The 17988-nt window shown below is 31.0% G+C and overlaps 2 protein-coding genes across 6 annotated transcripts; both read left to right on the top strand.

Annotated features, from left to right (window-relative positions):
* Nucleotides 1–239: 239 nt before the first annotated feature.
* LOC122402743 (PCI domain-containing protein 2) lies at nt 240–1868 on the top strand. Of its 2 annotated transcripts, XM_043405773.1 has the most exons (5): nt 240–381; nt 448–489; nt 566–687; nt 768–1249; nt 1343–1868. In XM_043405773.1, the coding sequence occupies exons 1-5, from the start codon at nt 361–363 to the stop codon at nt 1855–1857; spliced, it is 1182 nt and encodes a 393-aa protein (XP_043261708.1). In that variant the 5' UTR covers nt 240–360; the 3' UTR covers nt 1858–1868. The 2 variants fall into 2 exon arrangements, with proteins under 2 accessions (XP_043261708.1, XP_043261709.1); XM_043405774.1 differs by lacking the exon at nt 566–687 and having other exon boundaries at nt 344–381.
* Nucleotides 1869–2210: 342 nt separating this feature from the next.
* Nucleotides 2211–17560, top strand: LOC122402759 (epidermal growth factor receptor substrate 15-like 1). 4 transcript variants are annotated; one of them, XM_043405816.1, is made up of 15 exons: nt 2211–2455; nt 2888–2932; nt 3039–3272; nt 3349–3621; nt 4930–5139; nt 5218–5375; nt 5452–5611; nt 8709–8954; nt 10595–10657; nt 10796–10834; nt 11398–11741; nt 11811–12000; nt 12095–12214; nt 12301–12615; nt 13846–17560. In XM_043405816.1, the coding sequence occupies exons 1-15, from the start codon at nt 2429–2431 to the stop codon at nt 14566–14568; spliced, it is 3147 nt and encodes a 1048-aa protein (XP_043261751.1). In that variant the 5' UTR covers nt 2211–2428; the 3' UTR covers nt 14569–17560. The 4 variants fall into 4 exon arrangements, with proteins under 4 accessions (XP_043261751.1, XP_043261754.1, XP_043261752.1 ...); XM_043405819.1 differs by having other exon boundaries at nt 13807–13988; XM_043405817.1 differs by lacking the exon at nt 10796–10834.
* Nucleotides 17561–17988: the final 428 nt, after the last annotated feature.

Raw genomic sequence — 17988 nt, 5'->3', positions numbered from 1 at the left:
ATTATTCTGTATTTATATATATAAAGAAAATAAAATAATATAACCATCTAGTGCTGAACGTTCCAAAAACTGCTATTAAAACTAATTTTGCTCCCAAGCGTTTGTATCGCTGATCTATACATATATACAGTATATCCAATATCATATTATCATATAAACATCAAAATTCATATAGGTATATACATATAATAATAACAGCTAATAAAGACTGGTAGTGACATCTATTGAAGCAAGGAACTGCTTGTTTGGATTTATACTGTAGGGGTGTAGCAATGTTTAAAAACTTTTTATTGTAGAAATACTACTGTAAAAGTAAGCCTTTAAAATAAATTATTAATACATACGTATATTAATATTATAATGGATTCGTACATAATACAGGTAATTTGTTATAAAATTTAATAATGTAAAGAAAGGATATTCAATTTGAGGTTATATTTTGAACAGGTCCGACGTGCGTGGTTAAATCAGGATGGAGATTCTTTAGCGGTAAATAATATCTATTTTTACTAAAATGATAAACGACACACAAACAGTAAACTGTATAAAATGTTTGCTTTTAAAGGATTTACTGTCTTTGAAACATAGTCGTGTTTCACTTCCTCAAATAGTATCTGAAACTGCAATGACAAAAGTAATGGAACATTTATCCACCCCTCTTGACGACTTGGTATTTTACCATTTAAAGTAACAGAATGATTTTTTACAAGGTGTTTTAAATATTATAAATATTATTTAATGTACTATTATGACATTTGTGTTTTCAGAACTGTAGTAGCAATGAACAAGGATGATTCGTTAACTATGTATAATTATCAGAGTTCTGCAGTACAGTCATTAACAAAGATCCTTCAAATACAAAAAGAAGAGAACTGGATGTTACCTGTCATGAATGTAATGTGTTTGGAATTAAGATTATTAGCAGTATGCGCTGAAAATACAAAAAGTAACAAAAGCATGAAACCTGGAGAAATTTTAGAAAAGTGTGCAGATTGTCTGATGGGCTGTTTTCGAGTATGTGCTTGCGATAATCGCAGTTCAGAAGATGACACAAAAAGATGGGGAATGCTGACATTAGTTAATCAGTTATTAAAAATTTACTTTAGAATTAACAAACTACATTTATGCAGGCCATTAATAAGGGCAATAGAGTCATCTCCATACAAAGCACATTTTGCATTAGCACAACAAATTACTTATAAGTTCTTTGTGGGTCGTAAAGCAATGTTCGATAGTGATTACAAAGCTGGTAAGTATCATTTATTAGAAGTGATTTTAATAAATTTAATATTCTGTATTTCATTCCGAAATTCACTAACCAATTATTGTAATTATTTTTTAGCCGACGAATATTTGACTTATGCATTTGAACATTGTCATAAACAATCATCAAAAAACAAACGATTAATTTTGACATATCTTGTGCCAGTGAAGATGTTACTAGGGTATATGCCAAAACATAGCTTGTTAGAAAAGTATAATTTAATGGAATTTTGGGAGTTAATGGAAGCTGTTAAAAGAGGAGATCTACGTAATCTTGAAAAAGTGATGGAGAAACATGAATCATTTTTTATAGGAGCTGGAATATACTTAATCGTGGAAAAATTGAAAATAATAGCCTACAGAAATTTATTTAAGAAAGTATATTTAGTGTTAAATATACATCAGATTCCTGTTCAAAGTTTGCTATTGGCTCTGCAGATGCATGGAATCGACGATGTTGATATGGATGAAGTGGAGTGCATTGTTGCAAATTTAATATATGAAGGAAAGATTAAAGGTTACATATCTCATCAGCATAAGAAGCTGGTCATCTCCAAGCAAATTCCCTTTCCGCGACTTTCAACAATACCCTAATCATTATTGAGTTACCTGTCTATATTTCTAATAAATATCTTAAAGTACAATAAAATTGTTATTTTTTTTAAATTTTAATACAAAAAACTTACAATTATTAATATGTGACTCTACATAAATACATGTACATGTATAAATAAAAATTGATGTAAGGAATTCTTTTTTTTTAATCGCATTAAAACATTTTTCGTTTAAACATCAAGTAAACTCAATATATTAATATTTCTTTATTGCGAAAAATTAATTCTATTTGAATGCAAGTTTGATTGTGCTACGCGCATGAAGTCCAGTTTGCATGATTATCATTGGGTTAGGTCTGGAAGGAGGTGGAACGTAAGACTGCAAGACGACAATCGAGTGTGACGAGCGGCAGAACTGTTTCGTACTGGTGATTAATAATTTTCTGTCACTGTAGTCATATATTCGAACTGTTTTACGGATAAATACGATTGTGAAGTTCTGTTGGTGCGCTCAGCGATAAAAATTCATCTATAAAATGCTAAGTAAAATTGTTAATATGACATACTATCGATTCACAGCGTGATTGGTTAAGCTACAGTTCAATGCAAGTATGGCCGCCCTGCCATCACCCACGCAGGTATATCGTAATTTTTATAATACTATCGTGATATAATATTCGATATGTCGTGCTTGTTCTTGGACATATCATTTTAAAAATTATTTTTATTTCGCGTAAGAATAATGCTATTTTTACAATGCATATTCTTAATGTTCTTATACTTGTGTCGATTGCTTTAACTTCTTTGACAGAACAAATGATCTTTCGGTATATTTACAATAAATATGTTACTTTTCATGCATTTCTCCGTAGATTGATATCACAGTAATTATAGAAAATATGCTGTAAAACATATTAGTTCGATATTAAAACATCTATCCATACATTCATAAATGTCAGTTATGATAGGCCGCACATTTCCGGCAGTTAAAATTTATATCTACTAATATCTTGTAGTATATGGCAGTTTATAATGCAATATAAATAATTGTAGAAAATTTGTTTTTACAGGTGGCTGGAAGCCATACTGTTATATATGAAGCCTATTATAATCAGGTAATATCTTAATAGGAAAGTTACTTATCTTAACAAATTTAGATGGCTGAAAATGATATATTAAGATAATATAATAGAAGAATAATCTATTGAATAATATTTCAAGGTTGATCCAAATGGGTATGGACGAATCGGTGCGATGGAAGCTGCAAGATTTCTTAAGAAATCCCAGCTGAGTGATGTAGTCTTAAGTCAAATATGGGATATGGCAGATCCACAATCGCGTGGATCCTTAGATAAATCTGGTCTTTTTGTTGCTTTGAAACTGTGTGCATTGGCACAAGCAGGAAGAGATCTTAGTATGTCAAATTTAAGTATGGAATTGCCTCCTCCAAAGATGGTAAGGTGTTTTGCCATCTAACGTTGAGAGTAAATTTGTATTATTATTCTTATCGATTATTATTATACACTTTTAGGGTGATATCCCTATAATATCTCAGAAGAATATAGTTAATAGTTTACCAGTAATAACATCTGTCAATAATGGAGATTGGTCTATTAAACCTTCAGAAAGGGCAAAATATGATCAACTTTTTGATAGTTTGCAACCTGCAAATGGATACATACCAGGGAATAAAGTTAAAGGTGTTCTTATGGATAGTAAACTTCCTTTAGATACCCTTGGAAAGATTTGGGACCTTGCAGATATGGATAAGGATGGTATGCTGGATAGACATGAATTTGTTGTTGTAAGTACCTAACTATATACGTACACAATTTTTAACTACAGTAAGTTCTTAACTTATAACTTATAATGTACTTCTGAGTTTATCACATAGTTTGAATTGTATAATTATGATGCATTGTAGGGAAAGAGAAATATTAGTTGTGGACAGTGTCGAGCAAAGATAAAGATATCTTTGTTTACAAAGATCGCCTTAATTGAAAATCTTAGATTTTCATGAATCTTAGCATTCGAAAAAAACATTGATAAATCTATCAGATATGTTTCTTTTATTGGCTATTATTCATATTCAAGGAGTAGAAAGTACCTTAAAAGTTGTGAATTAAATATCTATTTAGTTCAGTTTCTCGAAAAATAATGAAGATAAAAAGAATGTTGAATATGAAGCTTGTTATGAATTGAGCTTTTCTCATATTCAACAATTTTGTTATCTCTATTCGTTTTCAAAAAATTTAACGAAATAGATATGTTATCAGCTGAATATGGATATCAGCTGATATAAAAAGTATGTGACTAATATTTTTCAATGCTCTATTTGGCTAACTGGTTTGATTAAAATCTGAGATTTTATTTGGAAATAAAATTAATAAAGAAATAAAATATTCTATGTTAATTGTTGGTTTCTAACTAGAACATCTGAAGCAATATGACTAAATAATAATTTCTGCCAGAACTGATCTTTTTTTCTTCACACATTTGGTGTGGAGAAACATTATATCACATGTAAATATATAGACACATATAAAATATGTATATCCAGGAAAAAATCCTAGCCACACTGTCACATTAATACAAATGCATGATCACCGTTAACGAAGAAGACTAAGCACACGATTATAGTGGAGTGACGATGACGGAGGTAAATAGAGAGAAGAGCTGTGAGGCTAGCAAAAAAACATTTTTGTTTCTAGTTTCACCGCTATTATAAACTACCTTTCTTGCCGCTCAATTACAAACACTTCCATAAAAGTACATTTGTTTGATATTATCATGACGCTCGTTCTTCGCCGCTCCACTATAATTGTACTCTAAAATGGAAAATAGACTATCTTTAAGAGAAGAATGCCAATCACTTGAGTGAATTCTCATGTATTTTTATTTTTTCCATTAAACTGGCAAACAATAGTTTTATGCACAATTCTTAAGTAGCGTGACCAGGTTTTATTCTTCAAATGGACAAGGACATAAGTGAGTGGCTCAATGCGAATTTACAAATGCTCATAATTTGAGGACCTACTGTATAATGAATTTATTTCCTTTTTACTTCTTTATATCATAGTTTTACACACGTATTAAATTGTTTGTTATGCAGGCAATGCATCTAGTATATAAAGCTTTAGAGAAATATGCGATACCAAGTGTACTTCCACCAGAATTAATGCCACCTGGTAAAAGAAAAGACATTACCATACCAGTATCAAAATCTCCAGCACCTATAGGAATAACAACAGTTCCACCACCTATACCACCTTTACCTAACGTGTCCACTGTGAAGAGTATGGCTGGTATGGACATATCAAAGGTATTTTGGATCTAATGAAAATTATAAACATTATCATTTTTATAAAACACGTATTAAACACAGAAATGTATGAGACAGATGAACGTGCAGTGGGTAGTTTCTTCCGAAGAACAAATAGCGGCGGATAAATTGTTTTTGCAAGCTGATCTAGACATGGATGGATATGTCTCAGGTATTGAAATCAAAGATGTCTTCCTTCAAAGTGGACTTCCACAGATTGTATTGGCTGATATATGGTAGATATTTTTGCACATATGCTTTTGTTTATCAATCATATATAAATAAAAAAATAAATAATATTTGATGTTTCAGGGGTCTTTGTGACACATGTCAAAGTGGAAAGTTAAATAAAGAACAGTTTGCTTTGGCTATGTGGCTTATTAAGCAGAAGCTTAGAGGTGTTGATCCGCCTGCAAGTTTGACTCCCGACATGATACCACCTTCTATGCGAAAACCATCTGATACTGTTGTGGTAAGTAATTATTAAACGAATTTTTATTTATTATATGTTGAACGTATAAAGTATTGCGTATGTATAATATACAATATAATTAATGAATTGTGAAGCGTTTACGACCTTGAAATGCTCTCCAAAATACAATTAGAAATACAATGATTATTACAATACCACCAATCATAACTACACTATAATTTACTTGCAATTCTGTTTCTCCTACTACATTTAATTTTATTACGCCCGCAATTACATCCTTTTGCCAACAGCTATAAATAAATAATTTATCCGTAAAAATAATTTTTTAATTTATGTATGAAGAATTATTTACCTGTAGATGTTTGTATCTTCGAATTTTAATGATTTAAAGATTATGTGCATTTGTAGATTGATATAAATTCTTCCCCGAGATTGGTCTTTAATAATCGTAGGATTTAATATTTTATTACCCGTCTTCCAAGTGATTGGTACGTCTATATTTAAATTCCTGAAAAAAATATGAAAATATGAAAAAATTAGCTTAATATAAAGATCTGTAATTTATTATTTTACCCTGGACATTTGAGCGTTGCTTTTTTTTTATATTTTTCAAAAATTATCGTGCGTGTAACTGGTGGCAAGGGTATAGGCATACCCTGAACCATAGAATATATACCAGCACTATTATTGGCACTTTCAAGTACATTTCCTTGTTTATCCCGTGTTTCAAATATTATATTTTTTATACATTTTATCTAAAGTAAAATAATTTAAATTTATTTTACGTTCATATTTGCGCTGCATTGCGAAACTTTGAAAAAAAAAAGAGTTCCTAAAATTTAAAAACACCTTGCAATACTTGACCATCAGTTCTGTTTTTCTGTTTTTAACATCGGATATATTCAGAATCTCTTTTGGTAAATACACACTTCTACATGGTAATTTATTTCTAAATACATTTAAAGCCATTCTTATTTTATTAACAACACTTTCATCTAAACTTTGGCTCAAAGTAGTTCCAGTCTCTTCTATTGTTGTATTCTGTTCGTTCGATGTAACTTGATATTGTTATATACCATTAGTGTAAATTTTGTAAATATTTTAATACAGATGATGTATCATTTAAAAAAAACGTGTACCTTGACTTTTATAATCTTGTAGATCTTGTCTCTTCGTTATTTCTTTTTCTTTATTGATAAGATTTTCTTGAAAAGAAATAGTACAATATCCATAACGATATTTTTTGCCAACTATGTTACACGTGGAACATGAAGACCATTTAGTCCATGTTGTGTAAATGATTAAATTATATTTTGGTATAATTTGCTCTGGTGTTGCATGAGGCATAAGGGGTGCTTCTACAGGATGTACAACTTTTATACCTTGCGAATCAGTATCAATTGATACATAATAAAATGTCGATGCTGTATCTCCCAATTTACACCAGTATAGACCCTCATGTTCAGTCTGTTCGCAATTTTATATTATTGTAATAGATATTTTTATGTTTATTCATTTAAAAACTTTTATACTTTAATGTTAGATATCAATAATCTCCTGTCATTAGGTGAAATTAAAATGTTGTCTGATTCTTCTACAAGTTTGTTAGTTTCATTATCTGGTACCATCAAACTGTTCCTATTGAAGTACCATTCTATATTGTCAATTGTATGTACTTCTATTGGAGAGATGCATATTTGACAATTTAATCTAAAATTGATAGTTTACTAATATAGTATTATATGGTTATAGCGCAGAGTAAAATTTTCATCATACTTGGCTAATGTTCCTTCTAGAGCTATGAGAGCAATTGGATGTATCATTTTTTCTGATCCAATTTCATTATATGTTTGTTTTAAACATTCGTAATATTCCTGCCATAACTGTTCATGCATTTGTCTAAGTGTTTCATTTGCTCTTGGGTATTCAAATTCATTGATATCAACAAGAAACTCACTCCCTTGATATAAATGAAATTTTATCAAATTATCTGTTTACTATGAAAAGATGTGCATGTGGATCTCTTTTATCATGACTTTTTATACATGTTTTATTTACTTTTGCACGGTTTTTTAAATACGTTTTATTTACTAAAAAAACATACATTTTTTTCTACACATTTTCTTTATTTTACACTGTCCATATTTTGCATGTTTTATCCACTGCATGCATTCACAGTGAAAAGAGACCCAGACTTATTATTATGTTAGATTATTGAGTTTACCTTGATGTTTATTAAACATTTTGCTTATTTTTTTACGAAGTTCATTATATTTCTTTATTAAATTTATACCTAATGCAAAATTCAATGCTACACTAATTGCGAAATATAAAGATAAAATCAGCTTTAACTGCATAGTATATATAAATTACTGTTAACTTGCTTCATAAAATTATGACATCATGAAGTTTGAAATATAATTTCAAGCTTTTCATTTTTTTTCTGTTTTTTTTTTTTTGATTTTGTTTTTGTTAAAAACAAATTCTGTATGTTTAAATGAAGCAAACATGTCAGTAAATAGTAAATACAATTTAAACGAAATGTTGAATCTATGTTCTTTGTCCGAAGAGAAAAATAACAATTTGAATACCCAAGATTGTATAAAAATTTTGCCTGTTGTAATAAATTATGACTTTCCAACAGCTGCTTTCAAAAGAGAAAAAGCAAAGAATGTTACATTCATTAAAAAATTGCAAAACGAAGCAAAGATAGCAAGATTGAAAGCATTATACGATACAGACGATTCTGGAAAAATTAAGCCTAAAACTCGGCGTCAATATATAAAAGAATTTATACTAAATACCCTAAATGATAATGCCTTCATTGCTATAGATTAAAATACTATTTAAAGCATGAAACAATATATATAATCTATTTGATTATAATTTTATATACAATATTCAATTGCTTGTTTTTGAATTTCGACACCGCTTCATTCTGTGGAAATGAATTATGTAAAATAAAATTAAGATACATTGTATTTCTAAATTACAAGTATTGCATTAAAACAAAGATAAACTGTACCTTTGTTTTAGTAATAAACGTCTTATATAATTATCTAACTTGTCATTCTTTAATTATTTTATGTATAGTAGTATACAATTTTTTCTATATGAAACTTACTTTTGTGTTTAGGAAAACAACAATATATCTGGTTATTCAAATCCAGAATTAGATATGATAAGTAAAGATATAGCGGAGCTTGTGAGAGAAAGGCAGAGTATGGAACAAGATATAGCGCAAAAAGAAGCAGATATCAAGATAAAACGAGGTGAAATTAAGAGCCTGCAGAGTGAATTAGATACACTTGCTGCTACTTTAAAACAACTCGAAAACCAGAAGGGCGAAGCGCAAAAGCGGCTAAATGACTTGAAGGCTCAGGTAAAACAAATTCTAATCACTTATAGTTAAGTAATCTGCTTGCTAAATGTGCAGCTTTGCTTTTATGTAAATATAAAAACATGTATATTTATGATTTTTATATAGTGCTTTCATTAAGATACAAAAATTAGAAATTATCACTATTGATAAACCAAAGAAAATAATATAACATTTTATAACATTCTATTATTGTATTGTAGAATATTTATGATCTATCTTATTAAGTACAACATGCAATAATTGATCATTAGTAATAGATACAAGGAACTATGAGAGAACTTTTTTACGTTACTTTCTCTTTAGAAAATAACATTAGTAATGGAAATATTAGTCTACACTCTGTTCACAGGACACAATTAACATTCATACTTCTGTTTCTTAAATGTACCTTACATACTTTCCGTACTGCTATAATATTGAAATAAAAGTGTTCATTTGAGAGAAAAAACGATTTTAAAATAAATTTGACAAACTAAGAAGAATATTTTTTATTTACTAATATAAAATTTTAAATAAAACTGTGAAGAAAATTTATGTTATATTTCTTTGTATATTGCTTAATATGTTTATTCTTTGTGATGTTTATCTCATGATAGCTTGTTTAATATTATAATATATTATTATATAAATAAGTATTTTACCTTATTTTTTACAATAAGTGTTTTATCTTTTTTATGAGAGCACTATAATGAGTTCATTTAATTAGATAATTCTGACATCTACTTAATCGATATATAATGTGTACAAATATATGTAACATTACGTTTTTTTAATCGTTCCACAGACACTTTTTCCCTTAAATGTGAATGAGTGCGTGTACACGTGTGCATGCATATGTCATTTTATTGCATGCCAGAGAACTCTAGTTTGATTAGAGGTGTGTGAGAACCTGAAAATGTCAGGCCGGGTCGGAACGGGAATTTTTTGGGATTCCCGGAAAGATCAGGATTCCCGGGAGAATCAGGATCTTCGACATTGTTCATGATTTTGGTTTAGTAACTAAACGCCACTAAACGGGATTGACTTTTTTGCTGCTTCAGGTAAACTGTTCCTGACTTTTTCGGAAATCTCGATTTTTTCGACTCTCTTAGGTGTCCCGAAAACTACGGGAACCCGACTGAACCCAGTACAATCTTTTCTCATCTCGTCCCGATTATCAGGTTCTCGCAAATCTCTAATTCTGATACAATTAAATCATTTAAATAACTTTAGCTATTTATTACCAATGCCTAACATTTACTTAGAACGTGATACAAATCCCCCGGCACATGAAATGTTTCAAACAAAATTAACTTAACTTTATATTCATAGAAATGTGCTAGTTTTAATGGCATTCAGAATTTTGTATTGTTTCATTAAGTGTTTAATTCATAGAGAATTTTAAATTATCTTAATAATAATGTAATGTAACGCACTAATGAATTGAACTTTTTATATCATGTAGTGTGTTATGAACAGGAAAGGGAAACTGTATGTATATTATCTGGTGCTATATGTATGTATACGTATTTATTCATGACGCTATCCCTCATAAATTTTACTTCCCAGAATTTGGAGATTTATGAATTTATTTGTTACTTTATTTTATATTATATTTAGATTTTTCATTATGATTTAGTTTTATTATGTTTGGCTTGTAGAAGGCTGAAGTAGATAAAGATTTGAGTGAGGTCGAGCAGAAGATTCTTGAGGAACAAAAAAAGGTACATACAATATTTGTATTTTTTTTACGAAGGGCACGTATGGTGGTAATGTACAGGTTTTATTTCTCATTTTTACGTAATAAAAAGTACAATTATTTAAGATTTATGCAAAAACATTTTGATTCCCTATGACCACAGAACAAGGTACAAGATGAAGACAACTTGCAAAATAAGAATGTAAGGATACAAAGACACCCAGAAATTCGTTTTGATTTTTGTTTTTTTTAACATATGAAAGAAATAAAATTGTCATGAAAATCGAGTTACCATTTCAGCTACATTAATGTGTTTATAATATAGATTTTCAAGTAAATAATTCATTATCAATACACTACATGTTATTTAATAAAAAGCTTCATTTGTGTTGATTACACTTGTATAGATGATGCTAGTGCTTTGTTGCAATGCATGCTAAAATATTTGTAGAATAGATTGTCATCAAAGAAACTACATCTGCTTGTTAATTTTTACATAAGGCCCCACTTTAGTGGAAGTATCGAATTAAAATTATATTTCAATTTAATAAAATTATTCTGTATCTTGTTTCATTTATTATTATTATTTTATCATATACTAAATAACATTATCATTTTTTATTAACAGTGTGCTTGATGTATTTTTGAATAAAAATAAATAATTCAATTTACATATCATTTATAGAAAAATGTTTGTGTATTTAAATAACATCAATTACGGCAAATACTTTGTGATAAATAATGTTTTGCAATTGTTAATGATAGGTTGATAAATTGCGTCAACAAGCAGAGGAGCAAGAATCAGTGTTGCGCACTCAAGAAGAAGAACTGAATTTCAAGCGACAAGAACTGGAAGGCTTGCGGCAAGAGGAACAACAGTTAGAACAGCAACAAAACAAAAGCAGGGACCAATTAAACGAACTCACTAAAAATTTGCAGGACACTCAGTTGCAAATTTGCCAAGCAAAAGCAAAAATCACTCATTTGCAAGAACAGCAACGTCAGATGAGTGATGCAATTGCACTTTATGACTCTGCACTCGCTGCAGGGGATGCCACTCTTGTACCTGATACTAATCTGCAATTTAATCCCGAAATTGAAGATCCAGAGTGCGTAACAAACATAAAATTGCTTATCTATTGTAAGAGTTTATTGTTATTATATTTAAATTAACGTAGGTATGAAACAACTCCAAACAACGTGGATAACACAAAAGAACAGAGAGCAGATTCATTCTCTAATGCAAACGGAACAGCAACACTAGACGGATTTGAGGAAGATCCTTTTGCTTCAAATAAAGCTCAAGAAGCATTTAGTGCATCAACGCCAGATCCATTTGGAAGTGCATTTCCATCGCAACCTGCGTCTGTAAGTTTTTCTTTTCTAATTTAAGCCGTTACTTTATTATAAATCTGGAATCATAATCTTGAATATAATAATATAATTTTGTTTGTCATTTTAGGGTGGATTCACATCAGACCCATTTAGTGCATTTAATAATAGTAATGTTACAAAGCAGGATCCTTTTGATCCATTCGGGGATGGAAAAAAGCCTGAAATTAAGTCTACAACTGCAACAACAGTAAGTTCTAAAAGTATGAGGATATTAGTGATTAAATTTCATTACAGAATGTAAATATTATTTAATTTCTTGATCGTTTTCTTTAGGCAACAAAAGATCCATTTGGGGATGATCCATTTGCGAATCTTCACGCTCCACCTCGTCCAGAAAGTCCTAGTCCAGCCCTTCCTCCTAAAAAAGCAAAGCAACCACCACCACGCCCAGCACCACCGCGACCTTCTCAAGGACCTACTGGTCCTTTAAGAGCAGCACCAGCGCCCCCTACTCCTTCTCCTACTCCAGATCCTTTTGCAAATTCTAATTCCGATCCTTTTTCTGCTCAACAAGGAATTAATGATAATAATAACAGTGGTTTCACTACATCTACCGGATTCGCTGATTTTGCAAATTTTGACTCCAAGGTATGTGTATCTTAGTTTTTAGTTAATTCATGAAACTTTTAAAACATCTGCTTTTATTTTATTAGTAAGTAGAACAAATACTCGTTTGGTATTACTAATTATAATGCATAATTATTTACTAGCGTAAACAGTTATCTTTCTTTTTTTAAATATTCTTACATATAATCCTGGGCATATTCCATCCCTCCCCAGTTTTATCAATTTTCATTGCCGTTATTATTTTATATATTTCAAATACGGCTAATGGGAATGAAATATACTGGTATGACTGAAATACAATTTTAAATATGGTACTACTGATTTAAATACTAATGTGATTAGATATATTGAAATCTGAAAAGTATAGTATAATACTATTAAATGTCATTCCAATATATTACACTGTGATTTTGTAAAATACATTTATACAGAACAAGGATTAATTATATTTTTTGTTTTATATTTAGGTAGAAGCTGCACAATTTTCAGTTTATTCATTGACCTGGCTCCTGGAGCATGCTGTCTACAAATTAATTTGTTCTCTTTGTTACAGTATTATATTTTTATTTTTGATAATGCATGGCAATTTTTGATTATTTAATTATTCATATTTAAATGTTAGAGTTGCATCGATCGATCCATATAATATGTTAGAGTTGTACTGATCGAATGTTACATTGTTTATTATACAGGGTGTTTGGTCACCCCTGGGAAAAATTTTAGTGAGAGATTCTAGAGACCAAAATAAGACGAAAATCAAGAGTATCAATTTTTTGATTGAGGCTTCGTTAAAAAGTTATTAACGTTTAAAGTTCCGCCTGCAGAACGGCAATCTGCTAACAGTTGCGCACGCGTGATAACGGTTTTCACTCAGAAAACTGTAAGGCTGTCGATGAGTCAGTCAGTAGAGTTTCTCACGCTGAGTGAGAACCACTATCATGCGCACGCAGCTGTTCGCAGATTGCCGTTCTACAGGCGGAACTTTAAACGTTAATAACTTTTTAACGAAGCCTCAATCAAAAAATTGGTACTCTTGATTTTCGTGTTATTTTATCCTCTAGAATGAGAACTACATGCGATCGATGTTAATTAACTCAAACATTTTAAATTATTTGCAACTCGATACTTTACAACATTTCAACAGCAGCCATGTATGGTCCAGCAGTCTGATGATAACCAGCGTTTTTCGTGCTATTGTTTCTACCATTTCAGTAAACGAAAAAATGACCAGTGAAAAAAAACCTGCTTCAGCCGGAACCAACACTGAATCGAACGACACCACCCAGACCAACGAGCAGAGCACACACGATATCGATGGTAACTCCAAAGCTGCCGGACTTCACGGAAGATCCCTTTAGGGATTACCGATACGCAGATCCTTTTAACATAGCTGATCCCTTCGCCGATGACGCAGAAGACTTCAACGCGAACAAGAATAACGAAATGGGTAAGGTGGATCCATTTAGTTATGGAACGACTTCGACACTTTCTCGCAAGAATTCTTTCACAAAAGGCTTCGACACTGACTTCTCCAACACTTTTCCTCTTGCTAAGAATAAAATTGAAAAGGACAATGCTAAATTTGACGCCGACTTCGTGAAAGCGTTCTCAGACGACAACAGAAATATAAAGGCTATCGAGTCTGATGCTTTTCCTAACACTAAGACAAAGACAGTCGACATAGATGAAGCATTTTCAACGAAAAGTGAAAAGTCTGCTAGGAGGCAGGCGCATGACTTATCGCAGAACAAATCTAAGACCAGTTACAATGATAAAAAGTCGAAAACCGATGTCGGCAAAAGTTGGAACGGCAACAATGCACCTTTAGCGCTGACCGAAGAGGAACAAGTTGTCTGGGCGTCTCAGCAAAGCTTGAAGTCCGAGGAGGAAAGACGTAGACGCAAACAACAAGAGGAAGTAGAATTAGCACTTGCGCTTGAACTGAGTAAACAAGAAAAATCCGGCAAATTGTAGAGTCCCTGATCTGTGGAACGCTTTCATTTTGATTCGTTCAGTTTGAATAGCATATTTTCGGGCACAACGACTTCACGAATCTTGATACGAAATCAGGACTGGAAGGTACATGATATGTTAACTTCATACAATCGTAATAATTAACGAGATTTCGAGATTCGCACTAATTAAGGCTATAAAGAATATCTGCGAGAACTGCAATGACATATAATGCTTACTTTTAATACTATTTAGCATATCATAACTGCTGTGAAATGACTACAGAAACTATATAAATGGAATTAGCAAAGCATGCGGATATTTAAATGTCCATAGAGGCATATATTATAATCATAAAAAAAATCGACAAAGCATTTTTCACCATAAGTAATCGGTTCTCGATATATGGCCTTTACGTTCTTCACTTCGCGTTCGATGCATTCGATCACATTCAAGCAACCAAACTGTTATTGCATTGATATCATTTGAATGTAAAAATTTGTATTAAATCGCGCGCCCTTTTCGACACTCTGGTTTACTGCAGAGATCGATGAATTTTTGTAAAAAGTGAAAAGAACAAAAACATATTCATTATTGCCTTGCAATATCGAATTCTAAAATAACAACACTTAATATACACGTAGCTGGTTGTACACTATCGCTAAACGTAAATTAGCAATGTATAAAGGCAAAATGTAATGGCAGATTCATTGGATTGACAATAAAACGTTGTGTACACGAGTTCCGTGAGTTCAAAGCAAGGGGAATAGCAAATAAATGGTAAAAAGATATCCATAAAACGGAAAAAAAAACTTAACAATGTCGTTATTGCAAAACGCATATCGGATATACGTCTGGTACATTCGCAAATAGCAGCGGAGCAACGTTTCTGTTTGTTGTTTAATATGCATCGTAACGACGCCCCGTATATCTTATTGTCTGAACTCGACATGTCTTCACCAGTATTCATCATGTTCATGAAGATAAAAAAAAAAAGAACCTTCGACTATTATAAATGTTAATATGTAGAACTACGTATTAAAACGTAGGATATGAAGTTTACTGAATTCATCGTCACGCCCTAGTATGCTTTTGATCACATTGTGTATAAGAAAAATTTCAATTACATAAGTTTTTCTCACGAGATGCGAAACGTGCGTTCTCTTAAAGATATTATACGGAAAGTAGAAAAAAAAATGTTTATTTTTTATTAAATCAGGACTTAATAAGAAGACGAATGAAAAGAAGAAAAAAAAAGAGGCACGAGTAATGAACGACCGTATCGATACATTAACAGTAAGCAAACCGTTCCAAATAATGTTTGTGTGAATGTCGTATAATTCAGCCTTCGGTCTCAGTACGTCCCAAAGAATAAGGTGTTCAAAATAAAGCGTAGCTCCGTGTTTGTCCTAAGATCTTGCGTCACATGGAATCTTTGAAATCAAACACAAAGGGCCGCGTCTATTTTTAATTTACCATTATATCTTGTAACATCACAACGACAATGTATTACGCATGTTGTATATATTACTATCTGTATTATTTTATCGTGATTATTATAATTGTGTTATTATTGTTATATCTCGATTAATATTAATAATATTATTGATAATTTACCGTCTATGTAAGCACACATGCTGTCAATATCATTTACCAGTGGATAAAAATAAGCGTACCGTAGAATCGTATTATGTATGTTTTAATGTTTATTTTCTCTTTTTTTTTTTTTTTGCAAATACGGTTTTATTATTAATTTTGACTGTATTCGAGTACTGCGTGTGTGCATTCTAATCGCAGATATACAAACGCATGCGCGGATATAAAATATGTGTGCCAGATAATGATGATGAGAATAAATGAAACGACGGTGTCATGCTTATTTCGAATATTTTAAGAAGGCCTTTTTTTCGTCTAAAAAGTCGAAATTTGTTTTTCCAATTAAATGTGAAACTTCTATTATTTGGCAGTGTTCTATTTATTTTTAAAAGTAGAATATTTCATAAAATAATCAAACTTTAATGGAGAACATATTTCAACGTTCCGAATTTCTTGAATTTATAGGACAAATAGCTCTATATGCAATTTATTATTGTACCTATAAAACCGATTTGGAAATTAATAGTATAGATTCCGCAGATAATATTCATTTGACAGTTATGATTGGAAGCTCGAAGAAAATTTGAATTATTTGTATTTCAATTATAATGATACATCCGCGTTTGGTAAATTTTTGTATGCAATGTATTTACGGCGTTAATGTGCAGGAACCGATAATATTATAATCGCGAGAAAGCATGTAAGTACACAAAGGAAACCGAAGTATATACGCAAATACCGATTAGCATGTTTAGAAAGCGTTACAAGATACGATTGCGTCATGTTTAGACTTTGTATAAGTAGAAAATGCTGTACTCTTTTTTTTTTTATTTTTTTTTCTTTCTTTGTTCTGTTAATACTTAAAGGACGACGAGTGTACATGAATTCTTTCATTTTATAATAATCAATAGTTTATTCTAGCGACTAAAGATGTTTGTGAATTAGTGATAGTTTGTATTCAAAAATTTGGAGAAGATACAGAATTTGTGTTACTTTGACATCTTGAACTTTCTAAATATAATCTGACTTTTATGAATATGATTTTACCGTACTAATATTAAAATTTACTTGTATTCGGGTTTATTTTTAAATTATTAATAAAAGCGAGGGGGGAAAAAAATCTCGTCCGTTAAGTTTTAACAACGCGTAGTGAAATTTGTATTGGATAATCCAAGTGCGGTGATACTGATATCATTATTGATAATAGGAACTTTGATAACACCATTGTTACCAATGTACAGGTGTGTAAAATGGACAAAAAATGTTTCACTCAGGAGTTTTCTTTCCTACGCACTATTCGATGTTTTTATTCATTCGAGACAGTAGTTTGTCCCTTATAGAAAGCTGTAAAAAGGTAAATGGCCAATATAAATTTATTTATCGATAACCTTGCGCTCGTTTACATTGTTTCAATATTCTCGACAAATCTCTTTTCCTTCTGATGCATTGGAAACGATACGGTGTTTATAAAATCATTTTTATCGTGTTATGTATCATTACAGTATGTTTTTTATTTATTGTATAGAATTTGTATTTTAATAAGTTCTTTATTTATATAAAACCATACGAATCGGAATTTAACTCTATAATTTTGATTTATAATATACGGGGTGTTCGGCCACCTCTGGGAAAAAAATTTTAATGGGAGATTCTAGAGGCGAAAATAAGACGAAAATCAAGAATCACAATTCTTTGATCGAGGCTTCGTTAAAAAGTTATTAACGTTTTAAGTTTCGTCTCTAGAACGGCAATCTGCTAACAGTTGCGCACGCGTGATAACGGTTCTCACTCAGAAAACTGTAAGGCTGTCGATGAGTCAGTCAGTAGAGTTTCTCACGCTGAGTG

Source organism: Colletes gigas, unplaced genomic scaffold, assembly GCF_013123115.1.
Source record: "Colletes gigas isolate AHSC1104 unplaced genomic scaffold, ASM1312311v1 Colletes_gigas_Sc00039, whole genome shotgun sequence".
NCBI lineage: Eukaryota > Metazoa > Arthropoda > Insecta > Hymenoptera > Colletidae > Colletes > Colletes gigas.
Note: the sequence above shows the minus strand (reverse complement) of the source record. Positions and strands in the feature narration are given on the sequence as shown.